Genomic DNA, 16,695 nt, shown 5'->3' with positions numbered 1-16,695 from the left:
AAGGATCATCTAGTTCCAACCCCCCTGCCATGCCCAGGGACACCCGACCCTAGATCAGGCTGGCCAGAGCCCCCTCCAGCCTGGCCTTAAACACCTCCAGAGATGGGACTTCCAGCACCTCCCTGGGCAGCCCATTCCAGGCTCTCACCACTCTCATGCTGAAGAATTTCTTCCTAACATCCAGTCTGAATCTACCCATTTCTAGCTTTGCTCCGTTCCTCCCAGTCTTACCACTACCTGACAGCTGAAAATGTCCTCCCCCAGCTTTCTTGTAGGTCTTCTTAAGATACTGAAAGACCACAACAGGGTCACCTGGAAGCCTTCTCCTCTCCAGACCTAACAGCCCCAACTCCCTCAGTCTCACCTCATAGGAGAGGTGCTCCAGCCCTCATAGAATACCAGGTTGGAAGGCACCTCAAGGACCTTCTAGTCCAGCCTTTCAGGGTAAGAATGTAGTTTCAAGTGAGATGGCTCAGCACCCTTTCAAGCTGGGCTTTGAAGCTATCTAATGTAGGGGAATCCACCACCTCCCTCAGGAGTTTATTCAGTGCTTGGCAGTTTGAATGAGTCTGTAGGTATTTCACATTTGAGGAGCACCCAGTGCATTTGCAGACTTGTCAGTCATGGAATGGGCTGCCCAGGGAGGTGGTGCAGTCACCATCCCTGGAGGTGTTCAAGCAAAGCCTGGATGAGGCACTTAGTGCCATGGTCTCTGGTTGATTGGGCAGGGCTGGGTGCTAGGTTGGACTGGATGATCTTGGAGGTCTCTTCCAACCTGGTTGATTCTATGGTTCTGCAGGTGGAGCTGGCACTGTCTCCGTTCTCATTCCAGGTTGGGCACCTTTGTGCCTGTCACCCTCTCTATTATCCAGATCTGAACCTTTTGAAACCCCAAATCAGCCTCCAGTTTGCCTGCTGTCTAATTCTGCATGACTCAGTGGTTGAGCATGTTATGAACACTGTTGCTCATTCCAGGTGCATTGGTTACCTGTGCACCAATCACTGTCAGCATATTTCTGCAGTGGAGTGTTTCAGCATTGGGTAATTAGCATAAATTACCATCCTTTGAGTCACACTATTGCCCTTTCTGCATACACCCACCTGTGTCTGCTATGTGTGTGCAGCTTATAAGAGATCTGTGAATGATAGCAGCACTGCCAAACGCCCTGCCAGCAAACCAGGAGCTTGCATGCACTCAGAAAATAGGTATTGGTGCAGAATTTACCTCAAAGGAAGAGGAAATGAAGAGTGTGCAGAAGTCTTTGGTTTGTGTCACTATAGGAATCTTGAAGAAATTCTTTTCAAGCCAGGGACTGCAACAAGAAAAACAATGAGGCCATGTCAGCAGTGGATTTTTCTCTGCTGATGGATGTAGTTGTGGGTGAGGCTCATGGCTTGATGTCTGCATGGCTTTTTCCATATTTGTGGATGAGAGCCCTGCTGCTCCAGCTTAGCCTGGCACAAAGTCAGCCTCCTCCCCGTGTGCTTCTTCCCATCTGAAGAAGGAGGATCAGTAATCGCCTAAACACCTCTGTGCTTGAGGACACATCATAATCCCTGCTGTTCTTCTCACAAATGATCTGTGGGATAATTACACTAAATGGAGGATCTGTAGAGGTTCCATTTGTAGCAATAGATTTACCCTGTGCTTACAGTTTTCTGCAGCTGACAGTTTAATTTCTGCACCTGCAATTACTTCTGGGTGTAGCTCAGGCTGCTTAGATGTCTTGACAGCTTGATTGTCCTCATGTATCAGGTATTTAGGCATCAAGGTATTATGCCTTATGCATTCATGCAGCAGCACCCAGAGAACTGCAAGGGTAGTGAGAGAGATTGGCAAGAAACTGAGGTCCTTGCAGTTTACAAAAGTATTGGTTGAAACAGGGAAGCAGGGCACGAGGACAATTCTGTTTGATGAAGGATTCGTCTTCACTGGCCATGGGGATGCTCAGAGGGCTGGAGCACCTCTGCTATGAGCACAGACTGAAAGAGTTGGGGCTGTGCAGTCTGGAGAAGAGGAGGCTCCCAGGTGACCTTCTTGTGGCCTCCAGTGTCTGAAGGGGGCCTCCAAAACAGCTGGGGAGGGACTTTTAGGATATTAGGGAGTGATAGGACTGGGGGGAATGGAGCAAAGCTGAAGGTGGGGAGAGTCAGCCTGGAGGTGAGGAGGAAGTTGTTGAGTATGAGAGTGGTGAGAGCTTGGAATGGGTTGCCCAGGGAGGTGGTTGAGGCCCCATCCCTGGAGGTGTTTCAGGCCAGGCTGGATGAGGCTGTGGGCAGCCTGCTCTAGGGTAGAGTGTCCCTGGGTATGGCAGGGGGTTTGGAACTGGCTGATCCTTGTGGTCCCTTCCAACCCTGACTGATTCTATCCCAGTTAGGCTGTGTTGTGCTGAGTGTGAAGTCCATCCTTCCTTGTGCTGGATTCAATTTGAGGCCCATCCCTCCCTTTACTCAGAAAGGCTTAGTGCCTTTTGAAGCCTCTGCTCTTGCCTAGTATTGCTCTGGAGTGTTCTCCTGGTGGGACTGCTGGGCACAGTGGTGCTCCTGTGGCTCACAGTAAAGCTCCAGGTTTACCTCTTGGTTCACCTCAGCTCAGATCACAACATGAGCTTTGTCAGAGCTGCTCAGTGTTGGTTTATTCTCAGTTCCTGCTGTGAGGGGCAGGTTTATGCCTTTTTTGCTTTCAAGGCCAGGGGAGTGAAATAGCTGCTTCACACCTTTGAACATCTCTTCTTATTCTGTAGCTTCTAGTAAAGCAAAAAACAGTGAGTCTGGGAGATTGCAGGTTCAGCCCTTCTGCAGCATTGAAGAGCCTTTAGGATTTCACCAGTCTTAGCTTGTCCTTTGGCACACTGGGGAGGCTGAGATGACTGGGATTGTGCTTTGCTGGGATTGTGCTTTGCTGGGATTGGTTTATTTCTGGAGCAAGGTTTGCACACCCACCCTCCTTCCCAGACCTCCCTTTGTCAGCACAGTGCCGCTGGCACTTGGGCTTTGCGAGAGCAAGCTGCATCCTGAGATTAAGCTGAGAGTCTTCTGCCTGTGTGAGAATATAGGTTTGACTGTCACTGAGTAAACATCTCTTATTGTTGCTTTTCTTTCATACCTAAACATCTGCACCAAGAGCCTACAGGCCCTTTAGTCTTGGTTAGAGATAAGTCTGAGGCTTTGAAAAATGAACCCAAGCAAGGGGATCGCTTTGCAGACACTTGGGTTGGTGTTGCCCTGTTTGTGTAGCATCCATGTTGTCCTTCTTGAAGTGAAAAATCTAAGAGGAGGCCCTGCTAAAGTGTTTTATTTCTTTTCTCAGTATTTCTGGCTTCTTGTGCTCTCAAGAGGCTTGGTTGGCATCGGTGAAGCAAGTTACTCCACTATTGCACCAACCATCATAGGAGACCTGTTCACCAAAAACACGAGGACCCTTATGCTCTCTGTTTTCTACTTTGCAATCCCTCTTGGCAGGTAAGTAACACAATGCTGCTTTCATCTGCTTTTGGCTTTTCTCTTAGGATCATAGAATCACTCTGACATGGGTCAAGAACTGGCTGGAAGGCTGGGCCCAGAGAGTGATGATGAATGGTGCCACATCCAGTTGGCAGCTGGCACTAGTGGTGTGCCCCCGGGATCAGTGCTGGGCACAGTCCTGTTCAATATCTTTATTGATGATCTGGACCAGGGGATTGAGTCCAGCATCAGTGAGTTTGCAGATTACACCAAGCTAGGAGTAGATGTGGATCTGTTGGAAGGTAGGAGAGCCCTGCAGAGGGACCTGGACAGGCTGGATGGGTGGGCAGAGGCCAATGGGATGACATTTAACAAGGCCAAGTGCAGGGTTCTACACTTTGTCCACAACAACCCCAAGCAGCACTACAGGCTGGGGACAGAGTGGCTAGGAGCAGCCAGGCAGAGAGGGCCCTGGGGGTACTGATAGATAGTAGCTGAAGATGAGCCAGCAGTGTGCCCAGGTGGCCAAGAGAACCAATGGCATCCTGGCCTGGATCAGGAGCAGTGTAGGCAGCAGGACAAGGGAGGTTATTCTGCCCTTGTACTCAACACTGGTGAGGCCACACCTTGAGTGCTGTGTCCAGTTCTGGGCTCCTCGATTCAAGAGAGATGTTGAGATACTGGAACATGTCCAGAGAAAGGCAACAAAGCTGGTGAGGGACCTGGAGCACAGCCCTATGAGGAGAGGCTGAGGGACTGATGTGTAGCCTGGAGGAGAGGAGGCTCAGGGCAGACCTCATTGCTGGCTACAGCTACCTGAAGAGAGGCTATAGCCAGGTGGGAGTTGGTCTCTTCTGCCAGGCACCCAGCAACAGAACAAGGGGACACAGTCTCAAGTTGTGGCAGGGGAGGTCTAGGCTGGATGTTAGGAGGAAGTTGTTGTCAGAGAGAGTGATTGGCATTGGAATGGGCTGCCCAGGGAGGTGGTGCAGTCACTGTCCCTGGAGATGTTCAAGCAAAGCCTGGCTGAGGCACTTAGTGCCATGGTCTGGTTGACTGGGTAGGGCTGGGTGCTAGGTTGGACTGGATGATGTTGGAGGTCTCTTCCAACCTGGTTGATTCTATGATTTGAGATCAAGTCCAGCCATTGACCCAGCACTGCCTGGTCACCAGTAACCCATGACCCTCAGCACTACATCTACATATATTTTAGATCATTCCAGGGATGGGAACCCTACCACTGCCTGTTTGAGGGCGTTAACAACCCTTCTGGGGAAGAAATTGCTCCTAAGTCCAACCTAAACCTGCCCTGGCACAATTTGAGGGCACTGCCTATTGTCCTATCTTACCGTAAGCTCACATATCTGAAGTTGATAGTTCTGCCTTTGGTTGCAATGGCTTGGACAGGAAAATGTTGTGAGCAGTGACTAATTAGTTGCAGGAACTGGATGCTTTTTCTAGCCCTGTTACTGGCTTGTGTGTCACTTTTGGGAATAAGCATTTGGGTTTTGGTGTTCTTTGGTTTAGTTATTTTTACAGCAGTGAAGTGGAAATGGAATAAAAATATTTTGGATGGTTTTCGAATCATAGAGTGGCTTAGGCTGGAAGGGACCTTAGAGATCATCTCTGCCACCTTCCCCACCATGGGCAGGGACACCTCTCAGCTAGAGTCACTATTTGAGGCCTCATCCAACCTGGCCATGAACACTCCCAGGGAGGAGGCATCTACAGCCTCCCAGAGCAGTCCATTGCAGAGTCTCATCACCCTTGTACTGAAGAATTTCTTCCTAAGATGCAGTCTAATCCTACTCTACCTCAGCTTCAAACCATTCCCCCTTGTCCTATTGCTTAGACACCCTTATGAAAAGTCCCTCTGCAGCCTTCCTGTAAGATCCCTTCAGATATTGGAAGGCAGCCCTAAGGTCCCCCCAGAGTCTTCTCTTCTCCAGGCTGAACACTCCCAGCTCCCTCAGCCTGTCCTCATAGCAGAGGTGCTTCAGCCCTTGGATCATCTTTGTGGCCATCCTCTGGACTCAGTCCAGCAGCTCTGTGACCTTCTTATGAAACTGTGGTTTTGAATAATTTTACATTGTTTCTCTGGATCATTGCTTTGATCCCTGTGAGATCATCTTTAGGCAATAGCTTTCAAGTTCCTGTGAAATCAAAATCATAGAATCATAAAATCAACCAGGTTGGAAGAGACCTCCAAGATCATCCAGTCCAACCTAGCACCCAGCCCTGGCCAATCAACCAGACCATGGCACTAAGTGCCTCAGCCAGGCTTGGCTTCAACACCTCAAGCCACGGTGACTCCAGCACCTCCCTGGGCAGCCCATTCCAATGCCAATCACTCTCTCTGCCAACAACTTCCTCCTAACATCCAGCCTAGACCTCCCCTGGCACAGCTTAAGACTGTGTCCCCTTGTTCTAACATTGCTGGTTGCCTGGGAGAAGAGCCCAACCCCACCTGGCTACAGCCTCCCATCAGGTAGTTGTAGCCAGCTGCTAAGACACTGAGCTGAGTTTTCCAAAGTTAGCAAGTGGGCACTTTGGTGTGCCAGGGTAGATGTTTCAGGGAGGTTCAAGGTTTCAAGAGGAACAGGCACAGTTTGAAAATTGGACCTTAAGAATATTTTTAACCTGAACCTGAACTCCAATTCTGCCCAACCTTGCATTTGGCCAATCTGACCACGTTGGCACACCACAGCTAAGGCAATGTTAGGTGGCTTGGTGGTCACCATCACAGTGGCCAGTCTGTTTTACTGCTCTTGCCACTGAAATAACCATCAGGAGAAACTGTGAAGTCTGGTGTAGCCAGCAAGGCTGAAGAGTGAAACTGTCATAACTGTTCACACTCGAGTCAACACAGAGCAGCTCAGGCCAGAGATGCTTGATGGAAGCCAAGAGACAGATCTGGAGCAGTTATTTCTTCTGGCGCTTTCTTTCAGTTGAGTTCCCTGATCAGGCCAATGCAGTATCTGGTTTTTGGGCCAGGAGGGGAAGCTCTGATTGATTTTTTTTTAATTATTATTTCTATATTTTTTTTAATTGTAGTTGACCCTCTGTTGTGAGGTGGTTGGCAGGGTGAGTTTGCATATCGATTCCCAGGGCTGGACATCATCCTGTGCAGAAGTGGCACCGTGGGTTACTTTCCAACAGGGGAAATGTGGCCAGCAGTTTAATCCTCTCCAACTCAGGGTAAAGCTTCTTGTTCATGGTGATGCATTTTACAAGCCAGAGCATTCATCCTGAGATCAAATTCACACACATCCCTTTGCTCTTGAGAAAAAAAAAGCTGTAGTAAAGTCCTTAAGTGGTGAACAGAATCTTTTCCCAAGAGGCCCAAGGATGCCAGATGTTTACAGTGAGAATTCAGGGAACTGTGGCTTGCAAGGAATGACAAATATTCATCCTATTGAGCCTGGAAAGGAAGGCTGAAGGGAGGCCCTATTGCTCCCTACAACTACCTGAAAGGAGGTTGGAATGAGATGTGGATGTGGGGTTCTTCTCCCACGTAACTAGCAGTAGAATGAGTGGAAACAGCCTCAAATTGAGCCCAAAGGAGGCTTAAATTGGGTACCAGGGAAAATTTCTTCACTGCAAGAGTGGTCAGGCATTGGCACAAGTTGCCCAGGGAGGCAGTGGAGTCACCATTCCTGGAGGTGTTAAAAAAACATTCAGACCTGGCACTTTGGGATGTGGTTTAATGACCATGGTAGGGTTTATGATTGGAGTCAATAACCTTAAAGGGCTCTTCCAATCCTAACAACTCTATGATTCTGGGACTTGATTATCTCAATATCCAACAAGTAGGTGAATCCAAGGTTTGATCTCGGGGTGTGCCTGTGTGAAAATCCCAGAGTTGGAGTGACTACAGATGGCAATGTCCAAAACTCAGCCATCTAAGCAACAAAGGCAGCTGACAGCTGCCCCACAGCCTTCCTGACAGCTCTTAATCAAGGCAATCTCAGCAACAAACACAGCAGTTCTGAAAAAGAGGTTTTCACTCCCTTCTGTTCCCTTGCAGAGACACCAGGCTATGTTTGCCTTTACTTAGTCACTTGTGAGCCACCCTTTGTCACCACAGTGCAAGTCTTAGCATGTGGCTGAAGATTCTGCTATGACAGTTGGGGCTCTTCAGCCTGGAGAAGAGAAGGCTTTGAGGAGACTTTGGAGTGGCCTTCCAGTATCTGAAGGGGTCCTACAGGAGACCTGGGGAGGGACTATTGACAAGGTCTTGTAATGACAGGACGAGGAGTAACGGGTTTAGATTGGCAGAGGAGAGGTTGAAACTGGATGTTAGGAAGAAGCTCTTTATAGAGAGGGTGGTGAGACACTGGCACAGGTTGCCCAGAGAGGTTGTGGCTGCTCCCTCCCTGCAGGTGTTCAAGGTCAGGTTGGGTGAAGCCTTTAGCAACCTGTTCTGGCGTGGGGTTGGAACTAGATGATCATTGAGGTCCCTTCCAATCTAAACCATTCTATGATTTCCAAGATTTAGGTCTGATGTTCTCCCCTAAGTTCTTGTCATCATCATCTTGATTTTTTCTGACAAGCTTATGGAAAATGGTTTCTTCATGGGTAATTAGAACTAAGTACTATTAGATTACAAGGGGAAAAAATTAATGATGGAATATGGTGTGTCCTTGAAGGGCACTTCTTAACTGAGATCTTGAACATAAATTTAAGTATTCCTATTAGTGCACAGAAAGGTCTGATGTGGAAATTAAATTGGGAAATAAATTCTTTTGGAGGCTTTGTTTCCATCCACTGTAAAGTGAAAGGTCAGCCATAAATTTGAGATTGGTGCCCAAATTTCCATCCTATTTGAGCAATTTTAGATCAACAGTGCTGGGAAGAGTTACATATTAGCCACTGTCTGCTTCACCTTCAGGCCCTGTGTTCCTTCCTGCAGAAGAAGAGAGCCTAGGACCCAAAATTGATTGTGCTTCTTTTCATCTTGCTTTAAGAACAGCCTGACTATGGTAGTCTGCTAAAACCCTGACTGACTCTCATTCTGTGTTTCTTGCAGTGGCTTGGGGTACATCACTGGGTCAAGTGTGAAGCAGGTTGCTGGAGACTGGCACTGGGCGTTGAGGGTAAGCTGCTCCTGACAACATCTTAATGAGAGCTGCATGGGTTGGTCAGTGTTGGGAAGAGTTCTGTCACTCAGCTCTTCAGCCTGTTGCTGTGCCTAAAGATAAAGGATTGGAGATGGGTTGGTCAGTGTTGGGAAGAGTTCTATCACTCAGCTCCTCAGCCTGGTATCATACCTAGAAGATAAAGGATTGGAGATGGGTTGGTCAGTGTTGGGAAGAGTTCTATCACTCAGCTCCTCAGGCTGCTATCATACCTAGAAGATAAAGGATTGTAAATTACATCTAGGAATATTAACTGCACAGCAGATGCACTCTCTAAGCAAGTGGGAGCTGTGTGTGGGTTTGGTTTGTTGTGCTTGCTTTTCTCCCTGCCTGGAAGCAAGATTTTTTCCAATCACTTTATTATCAGTCCACCATGACTTCTTGATGAGGATGGGAAGACAAACCATTGGCCTTAAATCAACTCCACAGTGCCTTGCTGTCAAGAAACTCCGAGAATGGCTTCCTGCTTTGAGGAAAAAACACTTTGTTCCAGTTTCCGCTTGTTTTTCTGCCCTGAGACAGTCGGTTTCCTTCTATTTTAACCTCTTGGGACCTTGATAAATGTGTTGAAAAGATAATACATTCCAATCACATGCAGATCCTGCACACAAAGATGTCTTGAAAGAGCTGAGAGGAAGTGGCCCAGCAGAACTGTTTTCTGACCTTTGGCTGTCCGGGTGGCACGAGCCCCCCGTGAGCTGCATTCCCTGGCTCTGGTACTTCATGGAGACAATGACTCTTGTGAAGCTCAGGCCAACACCATTTTTAACAGCAGGTGATGAAATGCATGGATTCCCATCTCCAGCAAACACACCCCTCTGTGACACAGGCCATTCCCTCCCTGTCCACCAAAGGCAAGCCAAGCCAGGATAATCACCATGAGCAGCTCATCTGCAGCTGGGAGAGTCTCTTCCAGCTGTGAACCTCAAATGAAAAGCTGATTAGCCTTCATAGAATCATAGAATCAACCAGGTTGGAAGAGACCTCCAAGATCATATAGTCCAACCTAGCACTCAGCCCTAACCAATCAACTAGACCATGGCACTAAGTGCCTCATCCAGGCTTTTCTTGAAGACCCCCAGGGACGGTGCCTCCACCACCTCCCTGGGCAGCCCATTCCAATGGAATCACTCTCTCTGTGAAGAACTTCTTCCTAACATCCAGCCTATACCTACCCTGGCACAACTTGAGACTGTGTCCCCTTGTTCTATTGCTGATTGCCTGGGAGAAGAGGCCACCCCCCACCTGGCTACAATGCCCCTTCAGGTAGTTGTAGACTCTCACCAAGAGCATGGCCACCTTGTTCAGTAGCAGAAGGATATGTGGTAATGGGTTTAAACTGGCAGAAGAGAGATTGAAACAGGATGTTAGGAAGAAGTTCTTTACAATGAGGGTGGTGAGACACTGGCACAGGTTGCCCAGAGAGGTTGTGGCTGCTCCCTCCCTGGAGGTGTTCAAGGCCAGGTTGGATGAGACTTTGAGAGACCTGTTCTAGCGGGAGGTGTCCCTGCCTATGGCAGGGGGGGGGGTTGGAACTGGATGTGATCTTTCAGATCCTTTTCAACCTAAACCATTCTATGATGCTATGAATATTCTTAGGGTAAAATTAACTTTTGAGTAGAGACCAACATAAGGAATATGAAAGCCCAGAGCTGCTCCTCCTGCTGATCAGTGGACTTGATTTGTTGTGGCACTCTTGTGTGTTTCTGTCTGTAAAACCCAAAGGATTCATTTGTGCAAAGAACTCCTCACTAGCATCTTTCTCTTCAGATGAAGTGTCCACAGGAATCCTGAGAAATCCAAGCTGTTGCAAGGCTGGATCTCTTATGGGATCATGATTTCCACTCAATGACTCTTCGACTGTTCAGGATAGAGGTGAATCTGACAAGCTGCCCACTTCTGTGATGGTTGCTTTGGACAGCATTGCTTAGCTTTTTGTAGTCAAACAGCACAGTTTGAAAGCTTCCAGACATCAACATAAAGCAGGTTCTGTCCCTGTGGCAATCATTGTGCTCTTGAAGGATGTGAAAGGTTTCCCCAGGTGCTCTGTGCCCACCCGTGGGCTCCAAATCCAGGAGAGGTCAGGGATAATCTGTACTTGAGTGGGCTGAAGGAGTCAGAAGGGCACATTGGCAAGCAGCAGCTTTGTCTCTGGATCTCACAGTAATGACAGTGTTTCACTGGAGCACTGCTGAGTATCAGTGGGGATTTTCCTGTTGGGGGGCTTAAGCCTTTAGCTAAAAACCAGAGAGGCTTCAATTGTATGACCCTTGAAAATCTCAACATTTCCAGTTGGTCTTATTTTTAACCAGTGCTGTGTCTTGTGTTCAGCTGTATATGGTGTGAGGCTGCAGCTAGCCCTGGATGAAGGTTTTCCTGACTTTCCAGTTCTGAACTATTTTTGTCTTCCTTTCCCTAGAAGAATTCTAAGTTTGTCATCTTTGGTCATGAAACACTGCTCTCTGTCTAAAGGCAATTCTCAGGTTATTATTGGAAGCCAAAAGGGTGTTTTGGAGCAGGGATTTGGTTTTAAAATAGCCCTCATAGAAGAGGTGATAGTTCAGTGACCAAAAAACGTTGCCATTTTCCTAACACAGCTATTTTCCCTTCTGACAGCAGTGGAATTTCAGTGTCAAACCCAGGAATCCCGGGTTGTAGCTTGCAAAGTACTCTGGGCTCATTGTATTTTTATCTAGTGATTGGGAGGAAAGGTTGGAAATTGGGAAGTCTAACCCTTGAGTGCATCATTTTGCTATCTTCTGGCCTGAATGTCTCAGACTGCTATACACTGAGGTGATCTGAGGAAGCTGCCTGAAAGTAGGAAGCCATTGTAGGTTAGCTGAAAGAGGGATACATGTCAAGCAAGGGTTTCCAAAGCCAGCATGCTCCCAACATCCAGGAATCTTTCCCCTGGCCTCACTGCCTTTTAAAGGCTTCTGCATGCTTCCAGAAACTAGTTGGTCTGTCAGCCCAGCTGGGAATAGGTTTCCAAAGAGTTAAACGTCACTGAAGAACCAAATTTAGATGAATCTTGGAACTTTAGTAGCACAAAGAAATGGATTGCTTCAGTCAGAGTGTTCTCAAGGCTGCATGCTTCCAGAGTGAGATAAGAGTCCAGGGAATGACAGGGAGGAAGGAAGGAGCAGATGCCTTAGTGTGCTTACAGATTCTGGCTAAGTGTAAAGAATCAAGCTGCTGAAATGAAACTAATGTAATCTCCTCCTCAGTGAGTGGTGACAGCAAGCTCTGCTGACACCTGTGCTGATTCCCTGGTCCTTTCTTGCAGGTATCTCCACTCCTGGGAATGATAACAGGGACACTCATCTTGATCTTCGTACCTGCTGCTAAAAGAGGAAATGCTGAACAGCTCGGGGCCCAGCTGAAGGCTCAGACCTCATGGCTAAGAGACATGAAAGCACTGATTAGAAAGTAAGAGCACTTCAGTACAAAGCATTGCCTGTCTCTAAGGCTGTATTGGAACATCCTATGGCCTGTGCTTTTAGCACTGGGGAACTGGAAAGTGGCATCATGCAGGGAGCTGGGGGAAGCTTGGTCTGTGCACCTAGGGAAGGGAATCAGCTGTCTTTCCCACTTTTGCTCTAACCCTTCCAAGAGTGAGATCTAAGAGATCCCAGTGCTTTGTTTGGCTCATACTTCAGACAAATGGAGGCTTTTGAAGCACAGAAATTGCTGTATTCCTGTATTAATTGTTGTGCCACTGTTGTTCAGGCACTTAAATCCTTTTTCTTCCATGAAGGATTTTTTCTGCCGTGAAGGAGCTACTCTGCTGAAGGCAGAGTTAAATGACAGAGTGGAAAACACACAGAAGCTGGCACCACCTGGCAAATTTCAATGTATTTGCTTGTACAGCCACATGTGACTGAATGCACAGGCACTGAATGTGCTCATGTGTAGAAAAATGTGTAGGTGTGCAGAAAGGTTTGTGTGCCCACGAGGGTTTAAGCAGCTCTGCTTGCTTCCAGAGCACTTGCTGTGAATGTGCAAATGCTGGCATTGTGAATTCACTGCCATGTTGGAATTCTGAGGGGAGACTTCTGCTGCCCTTCATGTTTGGAACTGCTGGCTAGAATATCTACCTGGTATTGTCATCCAGTACCAAAGGGCTGTGCAAAGTGATGATGGTTTATAGACAGGAATGTTGATCAGTATTTCTGCATGGCTTATTCAGGTAGCTTATCCAAATAGTAATAGTGGTGTGGGTGGAGAGGAGCAATTGAAACTAGACATCCAGGTAAACAGGTGGCTTACTCTTAGCAGCTAAATACTGATAGTGGTCCCATGGGAAATGGTCTCTGTGAAGCACCTCTGAAGAGTTAAGCAACTTCTTATCGATGGAGAAATGAAGACATGAAGAAATACTCCATGCCTCTTACTCTCCATTGCTTTGTACCTTGTGTTGTCTCTGTCCCTGGGCAAAGGGAGGTGACTAGTTTAGCTTTGTCACTAAAGCACTGCCTCCTGCCTGGAGCTCCTGCTTCTACCTTCTACCACTAAACCTTCTCTCGGCTTTGCTTCTTGCGTCTCTGCAGCCGCAGCTATGTGTTCTCATCGTTGGCCACCTCAGCTGTCTCCTTTGCCACGGGGGCACTGGGCATGTGGATCCCTCTCTACCTACACAGAGCACAGGTGGTGCAGAAGACAGCAGAAACCTGCAGCTCACAGCCCTGTGGCACCAAAGACAGGTGAGATTCGCACACAGCTGCTTTAGAGATGGGGAGAAGGGAATGTTGGCTTATTTACTGGAGGAAACAGGCAGGTCCCACAGAGTCAAGTTACTAGAATGTCAGTAATTTCCTCTGGGCCTGTGCAACAATGATAGGAAATGCTGGGATTTGTAAACGAGGTTTTATTTCTCTTCTTCATTGCATGAAGTCAAACCGAGGCAGGAGTGGTGACCTCAGCTCTGTCTCAGTTCCCAGACAGTGGTGCACAAGTAGAAAAGAGCCTTTTGTCTTTGCCTTAGAGGGTGTTTGGAGAGCTAAGCATTTGGTTTCTGGAGCCCCATACATTTAATCTGTCATAGCAGCAGAATAAGCTGGCAGGTTGGGTAGCCACAGTGGTGGTTGAAATTCCGAGGTTGGACTGATTCCCCTGAAGGCTGAAGACTTCTGTTTCTGTCTGAGGGTGCACTGCATTTTGGTGCTCTGCATACTGCTGTGTCTGCTGAGTCTGGCTGAAGGATGGTGCAGAGGTGTGGGTCTGGAGTGCTTGATGTTATGCAGTGGTTTGGTTTTTCAGCCCCAGTTATGTAACATCACTTGCAGCACAGGTGGGGTTGGGCTCTTCTGCCAGGCAACCAGCAACAGAACAAGGGGACACAGCCTCAAGTTGTGCCAGGGGAGGTCTAGGCTGGATGTTAGGAGGAAGCTGTTGGCAGAGAGAGTGATTGGCATTGGAATGGGCTGCCCAGGGAGGTGGTGGAGTCACTGTCCCTGGAGATGTTCAAGCAAAGCCTGGATGAGGCACTTAGTGCCAGGGCTGGGTGCTAGGTTGGACTGGCTGATCTTGGAGGTCTCTTCCAACCTGCTTAATTCTAGGATCTGATGCTTTACTTTTATGGCACAAAGCATAAAATGCTTTAAAAAAGGCATTTCTCCAGGTGCATAAAAGATACAGAAAACAGGGGGGGTTGTCAGGCCTTCTAAATTTTTAGCTTGTGAGGGGAGAAAATAGCATCAGGAAAACCTTCTTGCTGGAGCTGACACAATCCCATCTCAGGTAAACTGCTTAGTGGTTTGGAGTGCCATCAGCTAGAGCACCCAGTGGGCAGCCTCACTCTGTCCTGCACAAATGCAGTGAGCAGAAAATACAGCTCCAGTCTGACTGCCCATCTGCTGTTTTACACAGAGAACTTTTCCACTCCTTGATGTCACCTACATTTTGAGCTGCCCTGGAGCTACTCTAATGTAGTTGCCAAAGACTCTCTAATCCAAGTCCTGAACCTAGACTATGGAGAGTCTTAGGCAGCTCCTGCCTCTTTAAATTTAAACAAGCACATTTCAAAGGTGTAACCTAACAGCAAAAAAAAAAAAAAAAGGCTTCTTTGAAGTGGTCTGAAAGGGGTTAGGAAGTCAAAGTGTGTTGAAAGTGACTGTAGTTAAAGTCTTGTTAGGTTTGCCTTCCCTTCAGCCTCCTAGTGTGCTGCCTGTGATTCCCACTTACGTAATCAATGTGCAGCTATCACTTAGCTGTGTGCATCCAGAAGCAGCTGCACAGCGCACCTCGTGGGAAGCTCAGCTCCACACAGAGCAGCAGCATGAGCCCTTTGCACCCCTTTGCATTTTGATCAGTGCCTGTGTGCCAGGCTGGCTTTCAGATGCTGTGTTTTTCCTAACTGCAGGGGAAGAGAGCTAAACTCACAGATCCTCAGCGGGGGAGCTCCTTTGTTTCCTTTTAAATCTGGGAAGCCAATGTGCAGGGTTCCAGTAGTCAGTTTACCCTAGCAATTTGTTCAAAGCCCATGCCCATGTAGGGGAAAAACTCCTACAGATAAACCTCCCTCTCTTTTTTTTGTGTGTGTGTGTCCTTTTTAATAGCTTGATCTTCGGAGCCATCACCTGCTTCACTGGCTTCCTGGGTGTCATCACAGGGGCAGGGGCGACCAAATGGTGCCGGTTAAAAACCCAGCGAGCTGATCCTCTTGTCTGTGCTGTTGGCATGCTAGGATCAGCCATCTTCATCTGTCTGATCTTCGTTGCTGCCAAGAGCAGCATCGTGGGAGCCTATGTAAGTATAATCCTTTGCATGTGCCAGTCTCGCTCTTGCTTTCCCTGCTAAACTCCTTAAGTGGACTCCATGTGTTGCTTGTTCCCTGCAGGGAGCTGGAGATGTTGGGTTTGCTTTTCCCCTTCTGCATGTCCTTCATTTTGGCACAATCTGGATGTGCCTGGAAGGGGTAATCATATCTCAGCTGCTTATCCTCACTGACTAACTGTCATCAGGAGTCAGAGCTGGGGATGTAGTGCATGCATGGGAACCCACAGCTCCCTGCCTTTGAGTTGCTCTGTCTGTACCTCTGTCCGTACCTCTTGCCTAATACTTTGGTATTGGAAAATTGGCCACTTCCCATGCAATAAAGGTATTGTAGCTGCAGTGATACCAAATCATAATTGCACAATAATTTGTCTGTGGGCATGCTTTTGGCTACCTCCAAGTACCATTAATTTCCATTAAGTAGGCAGCTTGCTGTAGACCAGTATTAATTACCATGTGATTTCAATTTGTTCTTATCTGTATTGCCAGAGCACCTACAGTCCTAGTCATAGCCCAGGAAGCCACAGTACTTGATGCTGCTCAAATGGAGATGAAAAGATGGGCCCTCCCTGAGTGTTTGCACTCAAGGCATCAGGTAGATCCAGACAAAGAGACCGAAGGGAGAAGGGAAAACTCAAGTATAATAATCCAGCCTCAGGCTAGGATTTTGCTTCCAGTAGAGGATGAGAATCCAGTACACTGAAGAGGTCCCAGGTTGCCTTTCAGTGGAATAGAGAGAGGCCTAGGACCTGGGAAAAGAGCTTTTGCAGGCAAAGCATGAGGTGGCTGGAGCTGGATCACCTAGATAGGATGGAGTCAAAATCTGGGAAAAATGCAGTAAAATGTATGGGTGGCTTTTCTCATTTCTGATAGCTTCCTCCATGCTTGTGCCCTGCCTGTCATCCTGAGACAGCAACACTGGGTTCTGTATGACTGTGAAAGGCAAGAGCAATGCTCTGCTCTGTGCCCCAGTGTGGTGACAGCTGCAGATCTCCTCTGCCGTGACTGCTCTTAGACTTCCGTGCTGATCACACCATGCTTAAATGGAAGGGTTAGTGGTTCTGTGCCCTTCATTGGCTCAGAGCATTGAAATGATCTCTTCCAGGCATTTAGGTGAGTCCCCATGAGATGAGGTTCTCTCACACTTGAGCTGTGATGGCCACCAGATCCCCCTCTGCCTCCCTTCTCTAGTCAGCAGCCAAGAGATTTTAATGTCAACCGATAGCGGCATCAGCTCAAATGAAGCGTTCAGCACTCCAGCAAGGATCAGCAGAGCCTTTGCTTTTTAGTTTCTTGGCTTTTGGGAGTTTGGATTTTTTTTTTCTTCAAAAGACCTGCT

At 47.9% G+C, this 16,695-nt stretch overlaps 1 protein-coding gene across 11 annotated transcripts in view; it reads left to right on the top strand.

The window, feature by feature from the left end:
- Positions 1 to 16,695, top strand: part of SPNS2 (SPNS lysolipid transporter 2, sphingosine-1-phosphate) — a 230,792-nt gene that overhangs the window by 157,659 nt on the left and 56,438 nt on the right. For all 11 annotated transcript variants that reach the window (XR_010307421.1, XM_064166682.1, XM_064166679.1 and 8 more), the window contains 5 exons: positions 3,311 to 3,462; positions 8,474 to 8,540; positions 11,869 to 12,011; positions 13,133 to 13,285; positions 15,140 to 15,329. Coding sequence is in view for 10 of the 11 variants with exons in the window: in XM_064166682.1 (XP_064022752.1) it covers positions 3,311 to 3,462; positions 8,474 to 8,540; positions 11,869 to 12,011; positions 13,133 to 13,285; positions 15,140 to 15,329 (705 nt within the window). In the remaining variant the exon portion in view is untranslated. The remainder of the gene's footprint in view (positions 1 to 3,310; positions 3,463 to 8,473; positions 8,541 to 11,868; positions 12,012 to 13,132; positions 13,286 to 15,139; positions 15,330 to 16,695) is intronic.

The sequence above is a fragment of the Pogoniulus pusillus genome, chromosome 27 (genome assembly GCF_015220805.1).
Source record: "Pogoniulus pusillus isolate bPogPus1 chromosome 27, bPogPus1.pri, whole genome shotgun sequence".
Taxonomy (NCBI): domain Eukaryota; kingdom Metazoa; phylum Chordata; class Aves; order Piciformes; family Lybiidae; genus Pogoniulus; species Pogoniulus pusillus.
This window is presented reverse-complemented; position numbering and strand designations above follow the sequence as displayed.